At 46.6% G+C, this 17,524-nt stretch overlaps 1 protein-coding gene across 1 annotated transcript in view; it reads right to left on the reverse strand.

Moving 5' to 3' along the window:
• Positions 1 to 8,843: 8,843 nt before the first annotated feature.
• The window catches only part of LOC137364639 (G-protein coupled receptor 39-like), a 41,607-nt gene continuing 32,926 nt past the window's right edge, over positions 8,844 to 17,524 (reverse strand). Inside the window, exon 7 of the mRNA XM_068027716.1 lies at positions 8,844 to 9,763. Coding sequence (XP_067883817.1) covers positions 8,844 to 9,763 — 920 coding nt within the window. The remainder of the gene's footprint in view (positions 9,764 to 17,524) is intronic.

The raw sequence follows: 17,524 nt of genomic DNA on the forward strand, positions 1-17,524 counted from the left end.
TAGTCCTGTGTTGTAACCTCACCAGGCTGACACCTCATTTTTAGGTATGTTTGGTGCTTCTCCGAGGAAGCCCTGCTACACTCTCATTGAACCAGGGTTGATCCCGCGGCTTGATGGTAATGGTAGAGTGGGGGATGTGACGTGCAGGAAGTTACACATTGTGGTTGAATATAATTCTGCTGTTGCTTATGACACAAAGTGCCTCATGGATAGTCAATTTTGAGTTGTGACATCTGTTTAAAATCTATGCCATATAGCATGGTGGCAGTGCCACACAGCACAATAGTGACTGTACCTCCACTGGGTATCCCATTGCTCTGCCAAATCAGTTTAACCCCTGCACCCCACCCCGAACAGCACTAGAAAATCTCCCAGCAAGAGTATTGGTAAAACACACACACACTAACACATACACTCACCAATCAGACCACACGCACTGAGCCAGACAGAAAGACAATCACATACACACAGACAGACGGAATCGCACACATGCATACCGATCAGACCCCAGGCTCTGAGCCAGACAGATATACAAACGCACACACACACACACACACACACACACACGGGGATGGGAACCTTTGCAAAGAGTCAGAGGAGGGGCGAGCAAAGGCAAGAACTAAAGACAGTAAGAAGTTTAAGAAAAGTGATAGGCAGAGAAATCAACGGCCAGAATCAAACACGGCCACTGTGGAAAATAGTGGGAAGGGGCCAGGTAATGTTAAAAAAAAGACAAGTCTTAACGCTTTGTGCCTCAACACGCAGAGCATTCGCAATGAAGTGGAAGAATTAATCGTGCAAATAGATATAAAAGGGGATAATAGAGTCGGGATTACGGAGACATGGCTGCACCATGACCAGGGATGGGAAATTAACATCTAGGGGTATTCAGTATTTTGGAAGAACAGACAAAAAGCAAAAGGTGGTGGAGGTGCATTGCTGGTTAAAGAGGAAAAAACGCAATAGTGAGAACGGATATTAGCTCTGACGATGTGGAATATCTATGGGACGAGCTGAGAAAAACTAAGGAGCAGAAAGCGTTAGTGGGGATTGTGTATCGACCCAAACTGTAGTGGTGATATTCGGAATTGCATTAAAGACGCATGCAATACAGGAACAATTGCAATTACAGGCCATCCTATACTATGTATTGTGTAATGAGAGGAATAATTAACAGTGTAGTAGAGTTGAGAGTGACATTGTTGATTCTGAGACTAGGGTCCTCAAACTTAGTAAAGGAAACTACGAAGGTATGAGGCACGAGTTTGCTATGATGGATTGGAAAAAGTTACCGAAAGGGACTACGGTGGATGGGCAATGACAAACATTTAAAGAGCGCATGGATGAACTGCAACAATTGTTTATTCCTGTCTGGCGCATAAGTAAAACGGGAAAGGAAGCCAATCCACGGCTTACAAGGGAAATTAGAGATAGCATTAGATCCAAGTAAGAGGCAGATACATTCGCCAGAAAAAACAATAGACCTAAGGATTGGGAGCAGTGTTGAATTCAGCAAAGGATGACCAAGAGTTTGGTTAAGAAAGGGAAATAGAGTATGGGAGCAAGCTTGCGGGAAACATAAAAACTGACTGTAAAAGTTTCTACAGGTATGTGCAGAGAAAAAGATTCGTGAAGACAAATGTAGGTCCCTTGCAGTCAGAAACAGGGGCATTTATCATGGGGAACAAAGACTAACTAAATGCATACTTTGGTTCTGTCTTCACAAAGGAGGACACAAATATCATACTAAAAATTTGGGGAACACATGGTTTAGTGAGAGAGAAGAACTGAAGAAATCAGTATTAGTTGAGAATTGGTGTTGGGGAAATTGATGGAAATAAAGACCAATAAATCCCCAGAGCCTGATGGTATGCATCCCAGAGTACTTAACCAAGTGCCCTATAAATTGTGGATGCATGGGTGGTCAACTTCCAAGACTCTGTAGACAGTTGAACAGTACCTATAGAGTGGAATGTAGCTAATGTAACCCCACGATTTAAAAAGGGAGGTAGAGAGAAAGCATGAAATTATAGACCAGTCTGCCAGACGTCGGTAGTGGGGAAAATTCTAGAGTCCATTACTGAAGACTTTATAGTCGAGCACTTGGAGAACAGTGGTAGAATCGGTCAGAGTCAGCATGGATTTGCGAAAGGGAAACCATGCTTGACAAATCCACTAGAATTCTTCGAGGATGTAACTCATAGAGATGTTGAGGGGGAGCCAGTGAATGTGGTTTGTTTGGACTTTCAGAAAGTTTTCGACAAAGTCCCACATAAGCGATTAGCGTGTAACATTCAAGTGCATGGGATTAGGGTAGTGCATTGTGATGGATAGAAGATTGGTTGGCAGACAGGGAAAAAGGAGTAGGGATAAATGGGTCTTTTTTTGAATGGCAGGCAGTGACTCGTGGGGTACCACAGTTATCGGTGCCAGGACCCAAGCTATTCACAATACCATTGATGATTAAGATGAGGGAACTAAATGTAATATCTCCAAATTTTCCGATGACACAACATTGGGTGGGAGGGTGAGTTGTGAGGAGGATGCAGGAAGATTTCTGGGTGATTTGGAAATGCTGCGTGAGTGTATTCGCTGGAGTTCAGAAGAGTGTAGGGGATCTCATCGAAACCAATAAAATTCAAACAGGTCTTGACAGGGTAGATGCAAGAAGGATGTTCCCGATGGTGGGGGAGTCCAGAACCAGGGTCATTGTCCAAGGACACGGGAAAAACCTTTCAGGACTGAGATGAGGAGAAATTTCTTCACCCAGAGAGTGGTGAGCCTGTGGAATTTGCTACCACAGAAAGCAGCTGAGGCCAAAATATTGTATGTTTTCAAGAAGGAGTTCGAAATAGCTCTTGGGTTTAAGGGGATCAAAGGATATGGAAAGAAAGCAGGAAAAGGTTACTGAGCTTGGTGATCAGCCGTGATCATAAAGAATGGTGGAGCAACCTCGACGGGCCGAATGGCCTACTCCTGCTCTTATTTGTTCTATGTTTCCATGACACTCAAACACAGACACACCACAGGCACATGCACACACCGATGCAACCCCAGGCACTGAGCCAGACAGATATACAAACTCACAGACACAGACAGACAGACAAACACACACACACACACCAATCAGAACCCAGGCGCTGAGCCGGGCAGATATACAAACACACAATCACAAAAAGAGACAGACAGACACAAACACCCAACACACACACATTCACTAACACAGGCACACACACACTGATCAGATCACAAGCACTGAGCCAAACAGATACACACACATGCGCGCGCGCACCTATGATACCCCAGGCTGTGAGCTGGGGTGATATAAAAATAAATACAGCCACACAGACAGACACCACAAACCCACAGCCACACAGCGATCAGACTCCCGGCATTGAGGCAGACACACACACACACACACACACACACACACACACACACACACACACATCAGAGCCCAGAGACCGAACCAGACAGATATACAAACATAAAATAAAAGCAAAATACTGCGGACATACAAACACACACTCACAAAGAGAGACAGACAGACACACGCAGACAAACACACAGATCAGGCCACAAGCACTGCGCCAGACAGATATACATTCACACACAAACACACGCACACAAACGCACAGACACAAGCACTGATCAGACCCCAGGCACTGAACCGGACCGACTTACAAGCACATACACTCAAACACAGACACAAACCACAGACCCACACATACACACCGATCAGACCCCATGCAATGAGACAGATAGACATACAAACACGTACACACAGATAGACAGAGACACACACACACCAATCAGACCCTACGATACACTAACTCACACACATAAACAGAGACAGACCGCTAATAATTTGTAGATAGCTTTAGGGACTTCACAGTATGTGGGCAAGTGAATACCACATGCAGGGATTTTCGCTGTCCAGGTGCAGTGGAGATCTGAGCTAAATATAAGAGAATAATGATGTTCGTGGATCACTGGGTGCAGGGGTGGGAGGAAGGAGTGTGGGTAACATTTGAATACATCACATGTTTAATCACTTGCTCTCAGACTTCTTATGTTACTCGCTGCTTCACCGTGCAATGCCAGTCACCACATGGTCAGTTTTTGGTGTGGTCTCCAATTCTGCCTGCACGATGACAGAGCAGTGACTGGCTCGACAGCGCCATCTCCCAGTGTGGGCTCCAGGTCTGGCTGCTATCACAGGGCAGTGAGATGGAGATATGAAATATCTGTAAAAGAGGAGAAGTGCTCTTGTCATCTGTCAATGTGGCAGGAAAGAGGAAGGTTGATCCCACGGTAACTGCTGCTGTCATGTGTCGAAAGAGGATCTCAACACCGAGTACGAACCCGCACCTCCTCCAATTCAACTTGCTCGTCCATTACCAATGCCCGCTACTCAAAAACACAGGAGCGCTTTTCAGGTGAGACTCATGCTTCTTTAACAAACTCCCTTCTTTACACTCAGTGCAGACAGACAGACAGACATATAGACAGAGACAGACAGACACAGACACACAGACACACAAACACAGACACACAGGCAGAATGAGAGAGAGAGAGAGAGAGACAGGCAGCCACACACATACAAACACATAGAAACGCACACACACATAAAGACATACACACATACATACAGACAAACACACGCACAGACATATATACACAAAGACACACAGACACGCAGACACACAGACACAGAAACACATGGAAGGAGAGATCGATGGATAGATAGATAGAGGGAGAGAGAGAGAGAGAGGCATACACACACACAGGCGCACACACAGAGTGTGATACACAGAGAGACACACACGTACAGAAACGCTCTCTCACAACAAGAGAGACACATACACAGAGCAAAACACAAACACATTGACAGCGAGAGACACACACGCATGCACATGCATGTACAAACACACACACACACACAGCGACATACACCCACACATTGAAAGACACACACAGACACAGAAGCACACATACACACACTCACACAGACACAGACAGGGGGACACAGACAGACACAGAGACAAAGAGAGAGAGAGAGAGAGAGAGAGAGAGAGAGAAAGAGACAGACAGGCACACACAAAGCAACACACTGACCTATGCACGCACATACATACAGAGGGAGACACACAAACACATGCACACAGAGACATACACTGTGTGAGAGACTGAGAGAGACACACACAGCGGTACACATACACACACACACAAATGGAGAGAGAGACACACACAGAAAGTCAAAGAGAGAGGGAGACAGACAGACACAGCCACATACACAAACACAGACACAAATACACACGCAAAAAGAGAGAGAGACGTGCACACACAAACGCACACACACGAGCGAGACGAGCACACAAACACAAAGACAGAGAGAGAAAGAGGGAGAAAGAGAGAGAGAGAGGGAGAGAGAGGACGCATAGAGACATGTAGTCGCAGAGAGACATACACACAGAAGATACAGAACGAGAGCTGGACACCACAAAGACATACAAAAGTGGACGTACACAGTGGCGCAGTGGTGCAGTGGATAGCACCGAAGCCTCACAGCTCCAGCAACCCAGGTTCAGTTCTGGGTATGGCCGGTGCGGAATTTGCATGTTTTCCCTGTGACCGTGTGGGTTTTCGCCGGGTGCTCTGGTTTCCTCCCACAGCCAAATGCTTGCGGGTTAATTGGTCATTGTCAATATCCCCTAGTAAAAGTACGGGAATTGTGGGGATGTGGTAGGAGTATGGGATTAATATAGGATTAGTATAAATGGGTGGTTGATGGTCGGCACAGATTCAGTGGGCCGAAGGGCCTGTTTCAGTGATGTGTCTCCTAAAATAAAAACGACACAGGCATACACACAGAAAGAGAGATGCCCACACAAACGCATTGAGGCAGACACCCACACACAGAGACCAATGGAGAAAGAAACGTATGCAGACAGCGATCACACACACAAAGAATTATCTATATACAGAGAATGAGACAAAAACGCATTGAGAGACATAGACACACAGAGATACAACGCGAAACACAGATGCACGCACAGTGAAAGAGTGACACGCACACACAGCGACATGCAAACAAATTGAGAAAGACAAACACACACATTCAGAGGCACAAAGACGTATACAGACAAAGAGATGCATATGTGCAGATACATGCGGAGAGGGGCATATTAACGCTCACTGTGTGAATCACTGAGAATTATATATATATATATACACATACACACACCAGGCAAATGGAGAAAAATAAACAGACAGATACTGAGCAAGACGCACTCACACAGGCAACGACACACAAACACATTGAGGAAGAGAGCGGCACACATACAGACACAGGGACACAAAGAAAGACAAACATTTACATACGAATGTGCACTGTGTGAAAGACTGAGAGAAACGGACATTCACACACCAACAGGCACAAGGAGAGAGACGCATGCACGCAAACATAGAGAGAGGCAGACAGATAAACACACACTGAATCACAGAGAGAGAGGCACAGACACAGCCACATGGAGACACACACGCAAACAATGAAAGGTGCACATACACATGGAGCAAGATGCCCACACGCACCCTTGCACAGAGAGAGACAAACATGCAGACAGAGAGAGGGGGCCGGGAGACAGAGTTAGGGACGCACACGCGAAGTCACACAGAGGCAGAAGCAATCAAAACGACATAGACACAGACATGCAGAGAGACACAGACACATGGCCACAGAGAGAGACACACACACATACAGATATAATGAGACACAAGCACACACAGAAAATTCTAATGCCAAATTGATTTTTTGAAGTGTTAGCGAGTCTTTGATTGGCTGAGGTCATTACTGGATGAAAGAGGAGTTGACGTTTTGGATGTTGGACATTTTCCTTCCCTCATCGAACCCTGGAGGACGGCAAGTGGGCTTTAATTAACGGATTGTTTATTGGGATGTGTAAATCTGCAAGGACAATACATTTTCAATTTAAAATGCTGTTTTCTTTATCTTAGTTGTGTTTCAGAGTTTAGTACCTTTTTCCGAATTAATAGCTAATTTGCTGATCGAAAGATGCCTGGTTTGCTTGGCCTCATTCGGAGTTAATACGTGGTTCAAATTTAGCTGTGGTTTTCTTTAATTCAGAAAGCTTAAAGTGATATGTTCAGCGATTTGTGGAGCAATGGGGCTGATTTGACAGTGCGTTTCTGCCACCTCAATCAGTGTCATATATTTTGATTTGGGAGCTTCCACTTGAATGGTCGGTCATAAGAACACACACGCACGCACGGACGCACGCACACACACACAAACACACACACACACATCACATCCCAGGCCCTGAGCCAGAAACACAGAGACACGCACACATCACACACGGCACACACACAGACGCATCACACTATAGGCACCGAGCCAGAAACACACGTACACAGAATAACACACAGAAACATACAAACACAAACATACATCACACCCCAGGACTTGAATCGGATATGCAGAAACATCACACCCGGGGACTGGGACAGACACACAGACACAGGCACTAAAACACACATACAGACACTGACAGACACAGACACACACACAGATGCATCACACCCCAGGCACTGAGCCAGACACAGACGTGCACAGAACAACACCCACAGACATACACATAAATGACATCACAGACACTGATGCAGGCACACACACATAGGCACACGCACAATCACATACACAGATGCACACACATACACGCAGAGATTACAAACATGTACACACATCACAGACCAGGCACTGAGACACACACACGCATTGCACTCCAGACACTGAGCCAAACACATAGGTGCACAAAATAACGCACACAGAAACAAACAGCCACCCACCCACAACACACCCCAGGCACAGAGACAGGCACACACAGACTCACACAAACGGAGATCACAACCCAGGCAGTGACATGCAGTGAGGCCAGTTAAAGTGACATGCAGTGTAGCCATTTTAAATGATATTCACTGCGGCCATTTTAAATGATATGCTCTGTGGCCTGTTTGAAATGAGAGAAATCCACGGTGTTCATTTTATGTGCCACCTGTCCAGGACAGTCAATGTGTGAGATATAACGGGTTACAAATTTAAATAAAGGCTCATAAAGGGTATTAAATGGTTTCTAAGGGTTTTAAAGGATTATCAAATATTACAAAAGATTATAAAGAGTTGCACACGATCCTAAAAGATTGTAAAGTTTTACAAAGTATTATAAATAATTATAAAGATTATAAACAGATAACAAGGATTATGGAGAATTCTAAATGGCTATAAAGGATTATAAGAGGCTACAAAGCAGCAAAAGGGATTTTAAATGTTCATCAGATATGCCAAACGTTATGAATGTTTGTGAAGGATTATAAATGTTTACGAATGTTTGCAAACATTTATAAAGGATTCTCGATATTATAAAGCTCCTAAAGGATATAAATGATTACCATGGGGAACCGGTCCCACCCCCATTCCCCCGTCACCATGGCAGCATGCCCCGCTCCACTCTATCACCATGAGTATCAGGCTCCTCCCACACTCCCCGTCGCTATATGAACAGGGTCCACCCCCACTCCCCCTCACCATGGATAATTGGCTTCTTCCCAACAGCCCAGTCACCATGAGAACAGGTCCCCTATTCCCCATCACCATAGGAACAGGCCCCGGCCCCACTCTCGTGTCACAATGGGGAACAAGACCCGGATCCACTACCCGTCACTGTAGTTACAGGATCCGCCCCACTCTCCCGTCACCAAGACGACAGGCCTCGCCCGCATCTTCACCACAACCACAGACCCTCTACCCCTGATGACGGATATAGTCAGTGATTCAGTTCACCACAGCAATGAATGAATTTAAAAATTGGTGAAATGAGATATTTCAGCACATTCTTCAACTGCTCTCTGAACTGAGTCTGGGTCACGGCATAAATCGCAGTGTTTGTGCAGCAGCTCAGCAGCTGCAGCATGAAACCCAATTCCCGCAGAAACTCGGGTAGAAATACAGAGTGATAGCCCAAATACCACATCCGGCTCCATATCGAAAACACCATAAACACTGCCCATAACAGAATGAAATTTGCCGAGATAATTAACAGTAAAATGATAGATTTCCTTCGGCTCTCCATCTCTGGGTCTCTGTGTCTCTCCCCACGGCTATGATCCAGGAGTCTCCTGCGTCCTCTGCTGCTGACTAAAATGTGTCTGATGGTGAGAACATTGAGCAGTAGAATCACCATAAATGGGACAAACGGGGTTAGAATGTAATGGAGGAACTCGATTGTTCCCCAGACACGAGAATTCCGAGCATCCTCGGTTGCATCACAAAACCATGGGATGTTCCACAGCAAATACCGACCTGTGAACATAAAATACCAGGTGATGTTCTTTAAACAGCTGAGCACAGTCGATGTTCCCAGAACCACAGCCGCTGTTTTCTCACTGCAATATTTACTTTTCAGCTTCTGGCAACAAATGGCCACAAATCGATCAAATGTGAAAGTGACGGTGAACCAGACAGAACAGTCTGTAGCAGCATAAAGAAGGACAGCGTGGATATTACATATGGGGATGTAATACAGGGACTGAAACTGTTCCTGATAAACAATGGGAATGTGCCTCAATATCAGGTCGAGGATAATGACCAGTAGGTCCGCCGTTGCCATGGCCACTAGGTAGCGAGTGACACATTTGGAGAGACCGCACTTTCCCCGAGATAAAGTCCCAATTGTCAACAAGTTAACTGTGAGGAAGGGAAATAAATAGAGAAATTAAACATCAGTCGAGGAGCCAAGTTACCAGTTTGATTGCGGACTTATTGAGATTTACAAATGCGATCCTATATCCAGTGATGTACTGAAATGATGGAAGCTGAAAGAACAAAGAGAAGCGTTGTAATAGGGTGGAAGGCAGGAGAGGTTAAATGAAAAGTGGACGATGCTGAAATGTTAAAATCAATGTTGATCATAATCCTCCCCCTCCCTCCTTTCCCTCTCCTGTTTAAACTCTGATCCATTTCTAATCTCTCCCAGTCCCGATGAAGGGTGATTGACCTGAAACAATAACTCGGTTTCTATCTCCACAGATGCTGCCAGACCTGATGAATATTTCCAGCATTTTCTGTCTTTATTTCAGATTTGCAATGTCTGCTGCACATTGCTCTTGAGTAGAAAATTAGATGTTGGACTGGCTGGGAGATTCCCTCACCTGTGACCGGCAGCACGGAATTTAATGATTTCAAAACAAAAATTGAGAATGAGTCCACTGAAAAATCAAAAAAACAAGTAATCTCAACCGTCAGTATGTCAAATGTCAACAAGGGAAATTATCAGGACATTTTCCTCCAGGTTGGGAGCATAAACAACAGTTTCAAGGAATTTAGGATGACATTTGCCCATTTGCTGTTGCATTCAGTGGATATCAAATTTGTTTACCAGCGTCAGGAATTTCTGCCGAAGAATGGAAGCATAGTAGGCTGGTCCAGAATGTTCCAACACATGGGATCCAGTGTGACCAAGCAAATTAGATACAAAATTGGCTTAGTGATAAGAGGCAAAGGGTCGTAGTGGAGGGTTGTTTTTCAGATTGGAGGCCAGTGACCAGTGGTGTGCCACAGGGATTGATGCCGGTCCCTCTGTTGTTTGCCATATATATTAATGGCGTGGATCTGAATGTAGGGGGCATGATCAGTAAGTTTGAAGATGACACCCAAATTGGTGGTATAGTGTACAGTGAAGAAGGTTGTCTAAAGTTACAACAGGATATACATCAACTGGGAAAGTGGGCAAGGGATTGGCAAATGGAATTTGATGCAGACAGGTGTGAAGTGATGCATTTTGGCAAGTGAAACCAGGGCAGGACATATACAGTGAATTGCAGGGCCCTGGGGTGTGTTGTTGACCAGAGAGACCTTGGGGTGCAGGTACATAGTTCCCTGAAAGTGGCAACACAGGTAGACAGGATAGTGAAGAAGGCGGATGGCATACTTGCCATCATCGGCCGAGGCATTGAGTACAAGAGTTGGGACGTCATGTTACAGTTGTAAATAACTTTGGTAAGGCCGCATTTGGAGTACTGAGTGCAGTTCTGGTCGCCGCACTACAGGAAAGATATGATAAAGTTAGAGAGGGTTAGAAAAGATTCACAAGGATGTTGCCTGGTTTGGAGGGCTTGAGTTATGAAAAGAGCTTGGATAGGCTGCGTCTGTTTTCCCTGGAGCGAAGGAGGCTGAGAGGGGAGATAGACAGAGTCTGTTTGCCATGGGAGGAATGACTTAAACTAGAGGGCATAGATTTAAGGTGAGAGGGAGGAGGTTTAAAGGGGATCAAAAGGGTAAAACATTCACACAAATAATAGTGGGTATCTGGAATGAGCTGCCTGAGGAGGTGGTGGAGGCAGGAGCAGTCGCCACATTTAAGAGGCATCTGGACAGGTACTTGAATAAACAAGACATAGAGGGATATGGAATTAATGCAGGCAGGTGGGATTCGTATAGATAGGCAGGGAAGCAGACTCTGGCTATGCTGCACGACTCTATGACTCCAATTTAGTGGAGCCAGCGGGGTTCCAGGTGGCGGGCTGAAAATAGTAATTCGGAGCCTGCACCCTGTGCAATTCAGTGGCTCTTCAGCAATCAACTGCCTCGTGCCGTTTCCATATCCCTTAAAGGATGGGGATCCCACCTGCCAAAGCTGCTGAACAAGCAGAGGACCAGCTGCTCAGTAGTTTCGGCAACACCATTGAGAGTTTTGGGCATGCCGGCATTATACCAGTCATAAATGCTGGAACATTCCAAGTGCCGTAGACCCATAAGTCTGGCGATGACGCCAGGCTCAGTCAGCTGGTCGGGGCCACTGTCGGTAATACACCAGGTCTGGCACCAGACCCATTGCTAGAGCCCCGGACTCCAAGTACATGAAGTGTTACAGCTTTAGACAGTCAGGGCGCAGGGACAACTGCTGGTACTGCACCCGACCTGGGACTAGGAGCTGCCTTGGAGCCCCAGACCCCAGAGAAGTTGTGTGGGATTGTCGATGCCAGTCTGGCAACCCTTGGAAGGTGGGTGATGATGCTCGCTTAGTGCGGGGGTGTTTCAGGGAGAAGCAACATTTGCTGCCAGGGGTCACTCCATGGGGCAAAGATAACCTATGGAGGACGGTGCATTTCACACTGTCACAATTTGCAGATGTCATGAAGCGTGGAAGTATGGTGATGTGCGAGGAAGATAGTAATAAAATTCAGGAAAGCGTAGACAGGGTGATGGACTGGGCAGAAACAATAACCAAAACTTGCATTTCTATAGCGCCTTTAATGTATTAAAATGTACCAAGATGTTTCATAGGCGCATTATATAACAAAATAAGACACCAGGTCACATAAGGAGATTCTTGGTAAGATGGTCAAAAGCCGGATCACAGAGGTATGTTTTAAGGAGTGTCATAAAGGCAGAAAGAGAGGTGGAGACTTGTGGAAAGGGTATGACAGAGCTCAGGGCCCATGCATCTGAAGGTACAACAACCAATGGTGAAGAGATTAAAATCAGGGATGCACAAGAGGCCATGATAACAAAGAACAAGGAACAGTACAGCACAGGAACAGGCCATTCGTCCCTCCAAGCCAGCGCCGCTCTTGATGCCTGCCTAAACAAACACCTTTGCACTTCCAGGGCCCATATCCCTCTATTCCGTTCCTATTCATATGTTTGTCAAGATGTCTCTTAAACGTCACTATCGTATCTGATTCCACCACCTCCCCTTGCAGCAAGTTCCAGGCACTCACCACCCTCTGTGTGAAAAACTTGCCACGCACATCCGCTCCAAACTTTGCCCCTCTCACCTTAAAGCTATGTCCCCTAGAAACTGACTGTTCCACCCTGGGAAAAAGCTTCTGACCATCCACTCTGTCCATGCCGCTCATAACTTTGTAAACCTCGATCATGTCGTCCCTCCACCTCCGTCGTTCCAGTGAAAACAATCCGAGTTTTCCCAACCTCCTCTCATTGCTAATACCTTCCAGAACAGGCAACATCCGGGTTAACCTCCTCTGTACCCTCTCCAAAGCCTCCACGTCCTTCTGGGAGTGTGGCAACCAGAATTGCACGCAATATTCTAAGTGTGGCCTAACTAAGGTTCTGCACAGCTGCAACATGACTTGCCTATTTTTATACTCTATGCCCCGACCGATGAAGGCAAGCATGCCGTATGCCTTCTTGACCACCTTATCCACCTGCGTTGCCACTTTCAGTGACCAGTGGACCTGTACGCCCAGATCTCCCTGCCTCTCAATACTCCTAAGTGTTCTGCGATTTACTGTATACCTCCCACCTGCATTAGACCTTCCAAAATGAATTACCTCACATATGTCAGGATTAAACTCCATCTGCCATTTCTCTGCCCAAGTCTCCAACCGATCTATATCCTGCTGCATCCTCTGACAATCCTCATCATTATCCGCAACTCCACCAACCTTTGTGTAATCCGCAAACTTACTAATCAGACCAGCTACATTTTCCTCCAAATCATTTAAATATTCGACAAACAGCAAAGGTCCCAGCACTGATCCCTGCGGAACACCACTAATCACATCCCTCCATTCAGAAAAACACCCATCCACTGTTACCCTCTGTCTTCTGTGACAGAGCCAGTTCTGTATCCATCTTGCCAGCTCACATTTGATCCTGTGTGGCTTCACCTTTTGCACCAGTCTGCCATGCGAGACCTTGTCAAAGGCTTTACTAAAGTCCATATAGACACCATGCACCGCCCTTCCCTCATCAATCATCTTCGTCACTTCCTCAAAAACTCAATCATATTAGTAAGACACGACCGCCCCTTCACAAAACCATGCTGTCTCTCGCTGATAATTTCGTTTCTTTTAAATGGGAGTAAATCCTATCCCGAAGAGTCCTCTCTAATAGTTTCCCTACCACTGATGGAAGGCTCACCGGCCTATAATTTCCTGGATTATCCTTACCATACTTCTTAAACAAAGGAACAACATTGGCTATTGTCCAATCCTCTGGGACCTCACCTGCAGCCAATGAGGATGCAAAGATTTCTGTCAAGGCCCCAGAATTTTCTTCCCTTGCCTCCCTCAGTATTCTAGGGTAGATCCCATCAAGCCCAGGGGACTTATCTACCTTAATGCTTTGCAAGACAACCAACACCTCCTCCTTTTTGATAATGAGATGACTGAGACTAGCTGCACTTCCTTCCCTAGGCTCATCATCCACCAAGCCGTCCTTGGTGAATACTGATGCAAAGTACTCATTTTGCACCTCACCCATTTCCTCTGGCTCCACGCATAGATTCCCATCTCTGTCCTTGAGTGGGCCAACCATTTCCCTGGTTACCCTCTTGCTCTTCATATATGTATAAAAGCCTTGGTATTTTCCTTAATCCTGTTTGCCAATGACTTGTCATGAGCCCTTTTTGCCCTCCTAACTCCTTGCTTAAGTTCCTTCCTACTGTCTTTATATTCCTCAAGTTCTTCATCTGTTCCTACCCTTCTGGCCCTTACAAATGCTTCCTTTTTCTTTTTGACTAGGCTCACAATATCCCGTGTTATCCAAGCTTCCCGAAACTTGCCAAACTTGTCTTTCTTCCTCACAGGAACATGCTGGTCCTGGATTCTAATCAGCTGACGTTTGAAAGACTCCCACATGGCAGATGTTCAGTTACCCTCAAACAGCCGCCCCCAATCTACATTCTTCAGTTCCTGCTTAATATTGTTATAATTAGCCTTCCCCCAATTTAGCACCTTCACCCGTGGGATACTCTTATCCTTATCCACAAGTACCTTAAAACTTATGGAATTATGGTCACTGCTTCCGAAATGCGACCCCACTGAAACTTCGACCACCGGGCCGGGCTCATTCCCCAATACCAGGTCCAGAATGGCCCCATCCCTAGTTGGAATATCTATGTACTGTTTCAGGAAGCCCTCCTGGATGCTCCTCACAAATTGTGCCCCATACAGGCCCCAAGCACTAAGTGAGTCCCAGTCAATATTTGGGAAGTTACAATCACCCACCACTATAAACCTGTTCCCTTTACATCTTTCCAAAATCTGTCTACACATCTGCTCCTCTACCTCCAGCTGACTGTTTGGAGGCCTGTAGTAAACCCCCAACATCGTGACTGCACCCTTGCTATTCCTGAGCTCCACCCATATTGTCTCGCTGCATGACGTCTCTGAGGTGTCCTCCCGCATTACAGCTGTGATATTCTCCTTAACAAGTAATGCAACTCCCCCACCCCTTTTACATCCCCCTCTATCCCGCCTGAAGCTTCTAAAGCCTGGAACATTTAGCTGCCAATCCTGCCCTTCCCTCAACCAATTCTCTTTAAAAGCCACAACATCATATTTCCAAGTCCTAATCCAAGCTCTAAGTTCATCTGCCTTACCTGTTATACTTCTCGCATTGAAACAAATGCACTTAAGACCACCAGTCCCGCTGCGCTCAGCAACATCTCCCTGCCTGCTCTTCCTCTTAGTCCGAATGGACTTATTTACGATCTCCTCCTCTTTTACTTCACTAGCTGTCCTACTGATCTGGTTCCCACCCCCCTGCCACACTAGTTTAAACCCTCCGGAGTGACGCTAGCAAACCTTACAGCCAGGATATTAGTGCCCTTCCGGTTTAGATGCAACCCGTCCTTCTTGTACAGGTCCCATCTGTCCCTGAAGAGAGCCCAATGGTCCAGATATCTGAAACCCTCCCTTCTGCACCAGCTGCTCAGCCACGTGTTCAGCTGCACTATCTTCCTATTTCTAGCCTCACTGGCACGTGGCACAGGGAGTAATCCAGAGATTACAACCCTAGATGAACATAGATATTTTAGTGTGTGGTGGAGCAGGAGGAGATTACAGCGATATGGAACTGGGCATGTGTAGGAGGCGGGCTGCCAGCGCTGGGCCAGAAAGGCGGGGGTAACAGCACCTCGGCGTTTACATGAAACCCACCCCCAACCCACGAAAGAGCGATCCTGCGTTTTTATATGTAAATGTCTAATGCTGGCATCCAAGTCCCATTTAAGATGGAGATCCAACTCCCTCCAGCTTCTGGCCAAGCAGAAAACTGTCAGCTAAGCATTATCGGCACTGGCACCGTGAGTAGTGGCCACTTTCAGTAGTGTAGATGTCATGGACACAAGCCCAGCGCTGGAACCTGGACCACAGGTAAGTGAGGTGGGGGAACCAGGGCCAATCTGAATGTTTCTGATGAGGTGAATTGAAGGGGTGGACATAAAGCTCAGAGGAAGGCGGGTCACGGGAGGATAAATGTTTCCCATCAGGTTCCTCCATGAGCCACAGATTGCCATTGGAGGAAGGAAATCCCACCAAGCCCTTATATAGGGTACTTCCCTCTTGACAGAGGTAACCCCACTCCGGCCCCCGCCCACACGTGGCTCGTTAGATCCCAGAGGTAGCGGGAATTGGCCCAGATGTGAGCAAGTTGGGTCCTCAATTGCCTTTGGGTGGGAAGGTCATCATCAGCCTAGCCTACCCCGGGCAAGATCACCCGGCGTTGGGGTGGCGACAGGCCCTCGATGGCTTTCTATCCTGCATTAGATGGATGGAATGGCCTGATCTCTGCTGTCTGACCTGTGACAGGTGAAAATGGTTTTCCATCCTGGATCAGATGGATGGAATGGCCTGGTCTCTGCTGTCAGACCTGCGACAGGTGAGAATGGTTTTCTATCCAGGATCAGATGGATGGAATGGCCTGGTCTCTGCTGTCTGGCCTGCGACAGGTGAGAATGGTTTCTTATCCCGGATCGGATGGATGGAATGGCCTGGTCTCTGCTGTCTGACCTGCGACGGGTGAGAATGGTTTTCTATCCAGGATCGGATGCATGGAATGGCCTGGTCTCGGCTATCTGACCTGCGAAAAATGAAAATGGTTTTCTATGCAGGATCGGATGAATGGAATGGCCTGGTCTCTGCTGTCTGACCTGTGACAGGTGAGAATGGTTTTCTATCCAGGATTGGATGGATGGAATGGCCTGGTCTCTGCTGTCTGACCTGTGACGGTGAGAATGGTTTTCAATCCCCTAACGGATGGTTGGAATGGCCTGGTCTCTGCTGTCTGACCTGTGACAGGTGAGATTGGTTTTCTATCCCGAATCAGATGGATGGAATGGCCTGGTCTCTGCTGTCTGACCTGTGACGGTGAGAATGGTTTTCTATCCAGGATTGGATGGATGGAATGGCCTGGTCTCTGCTGTCTGACCTGTGACGGTGAGAATGGTTTTCTATCCCGAATCACATGGATGGAATGGCCTGGTCTCTGCTCTATGACCTGTGACAGGTGAGAATGGTTTTCCATCCTGGATCACATGGATGGAATGGCCTGGTCTCTGCTGTCAGACCTGTGACAGGTGAGAATGGTTTTCTATCCAGGATCGGATGGATGGAATGGCCTGGTCTCGGCTATCTGACCTACGACAGGTGAAAATGGTTTTCTATGCAGGATTGGATGGATGGAATGGCCTGGTCTCTG

Source organism: Heterodontus francisci, unplaced genomic scaffold (assembly GCF_036365525.1).
Source record: "Heterodontus francisci isolate sHetFra1 unplaced genomic scaffold, sHetFra1.hap1 HAP1_SCAFFOLD_341, whole genome shotgun sequence".
Lineage (NCBI taxonomy): Eukaryota > Metazoa > Chordata > Chondrichthyes > Heterodontiformes > Heterodontidae > Heterodontus > Heterodontus francisci.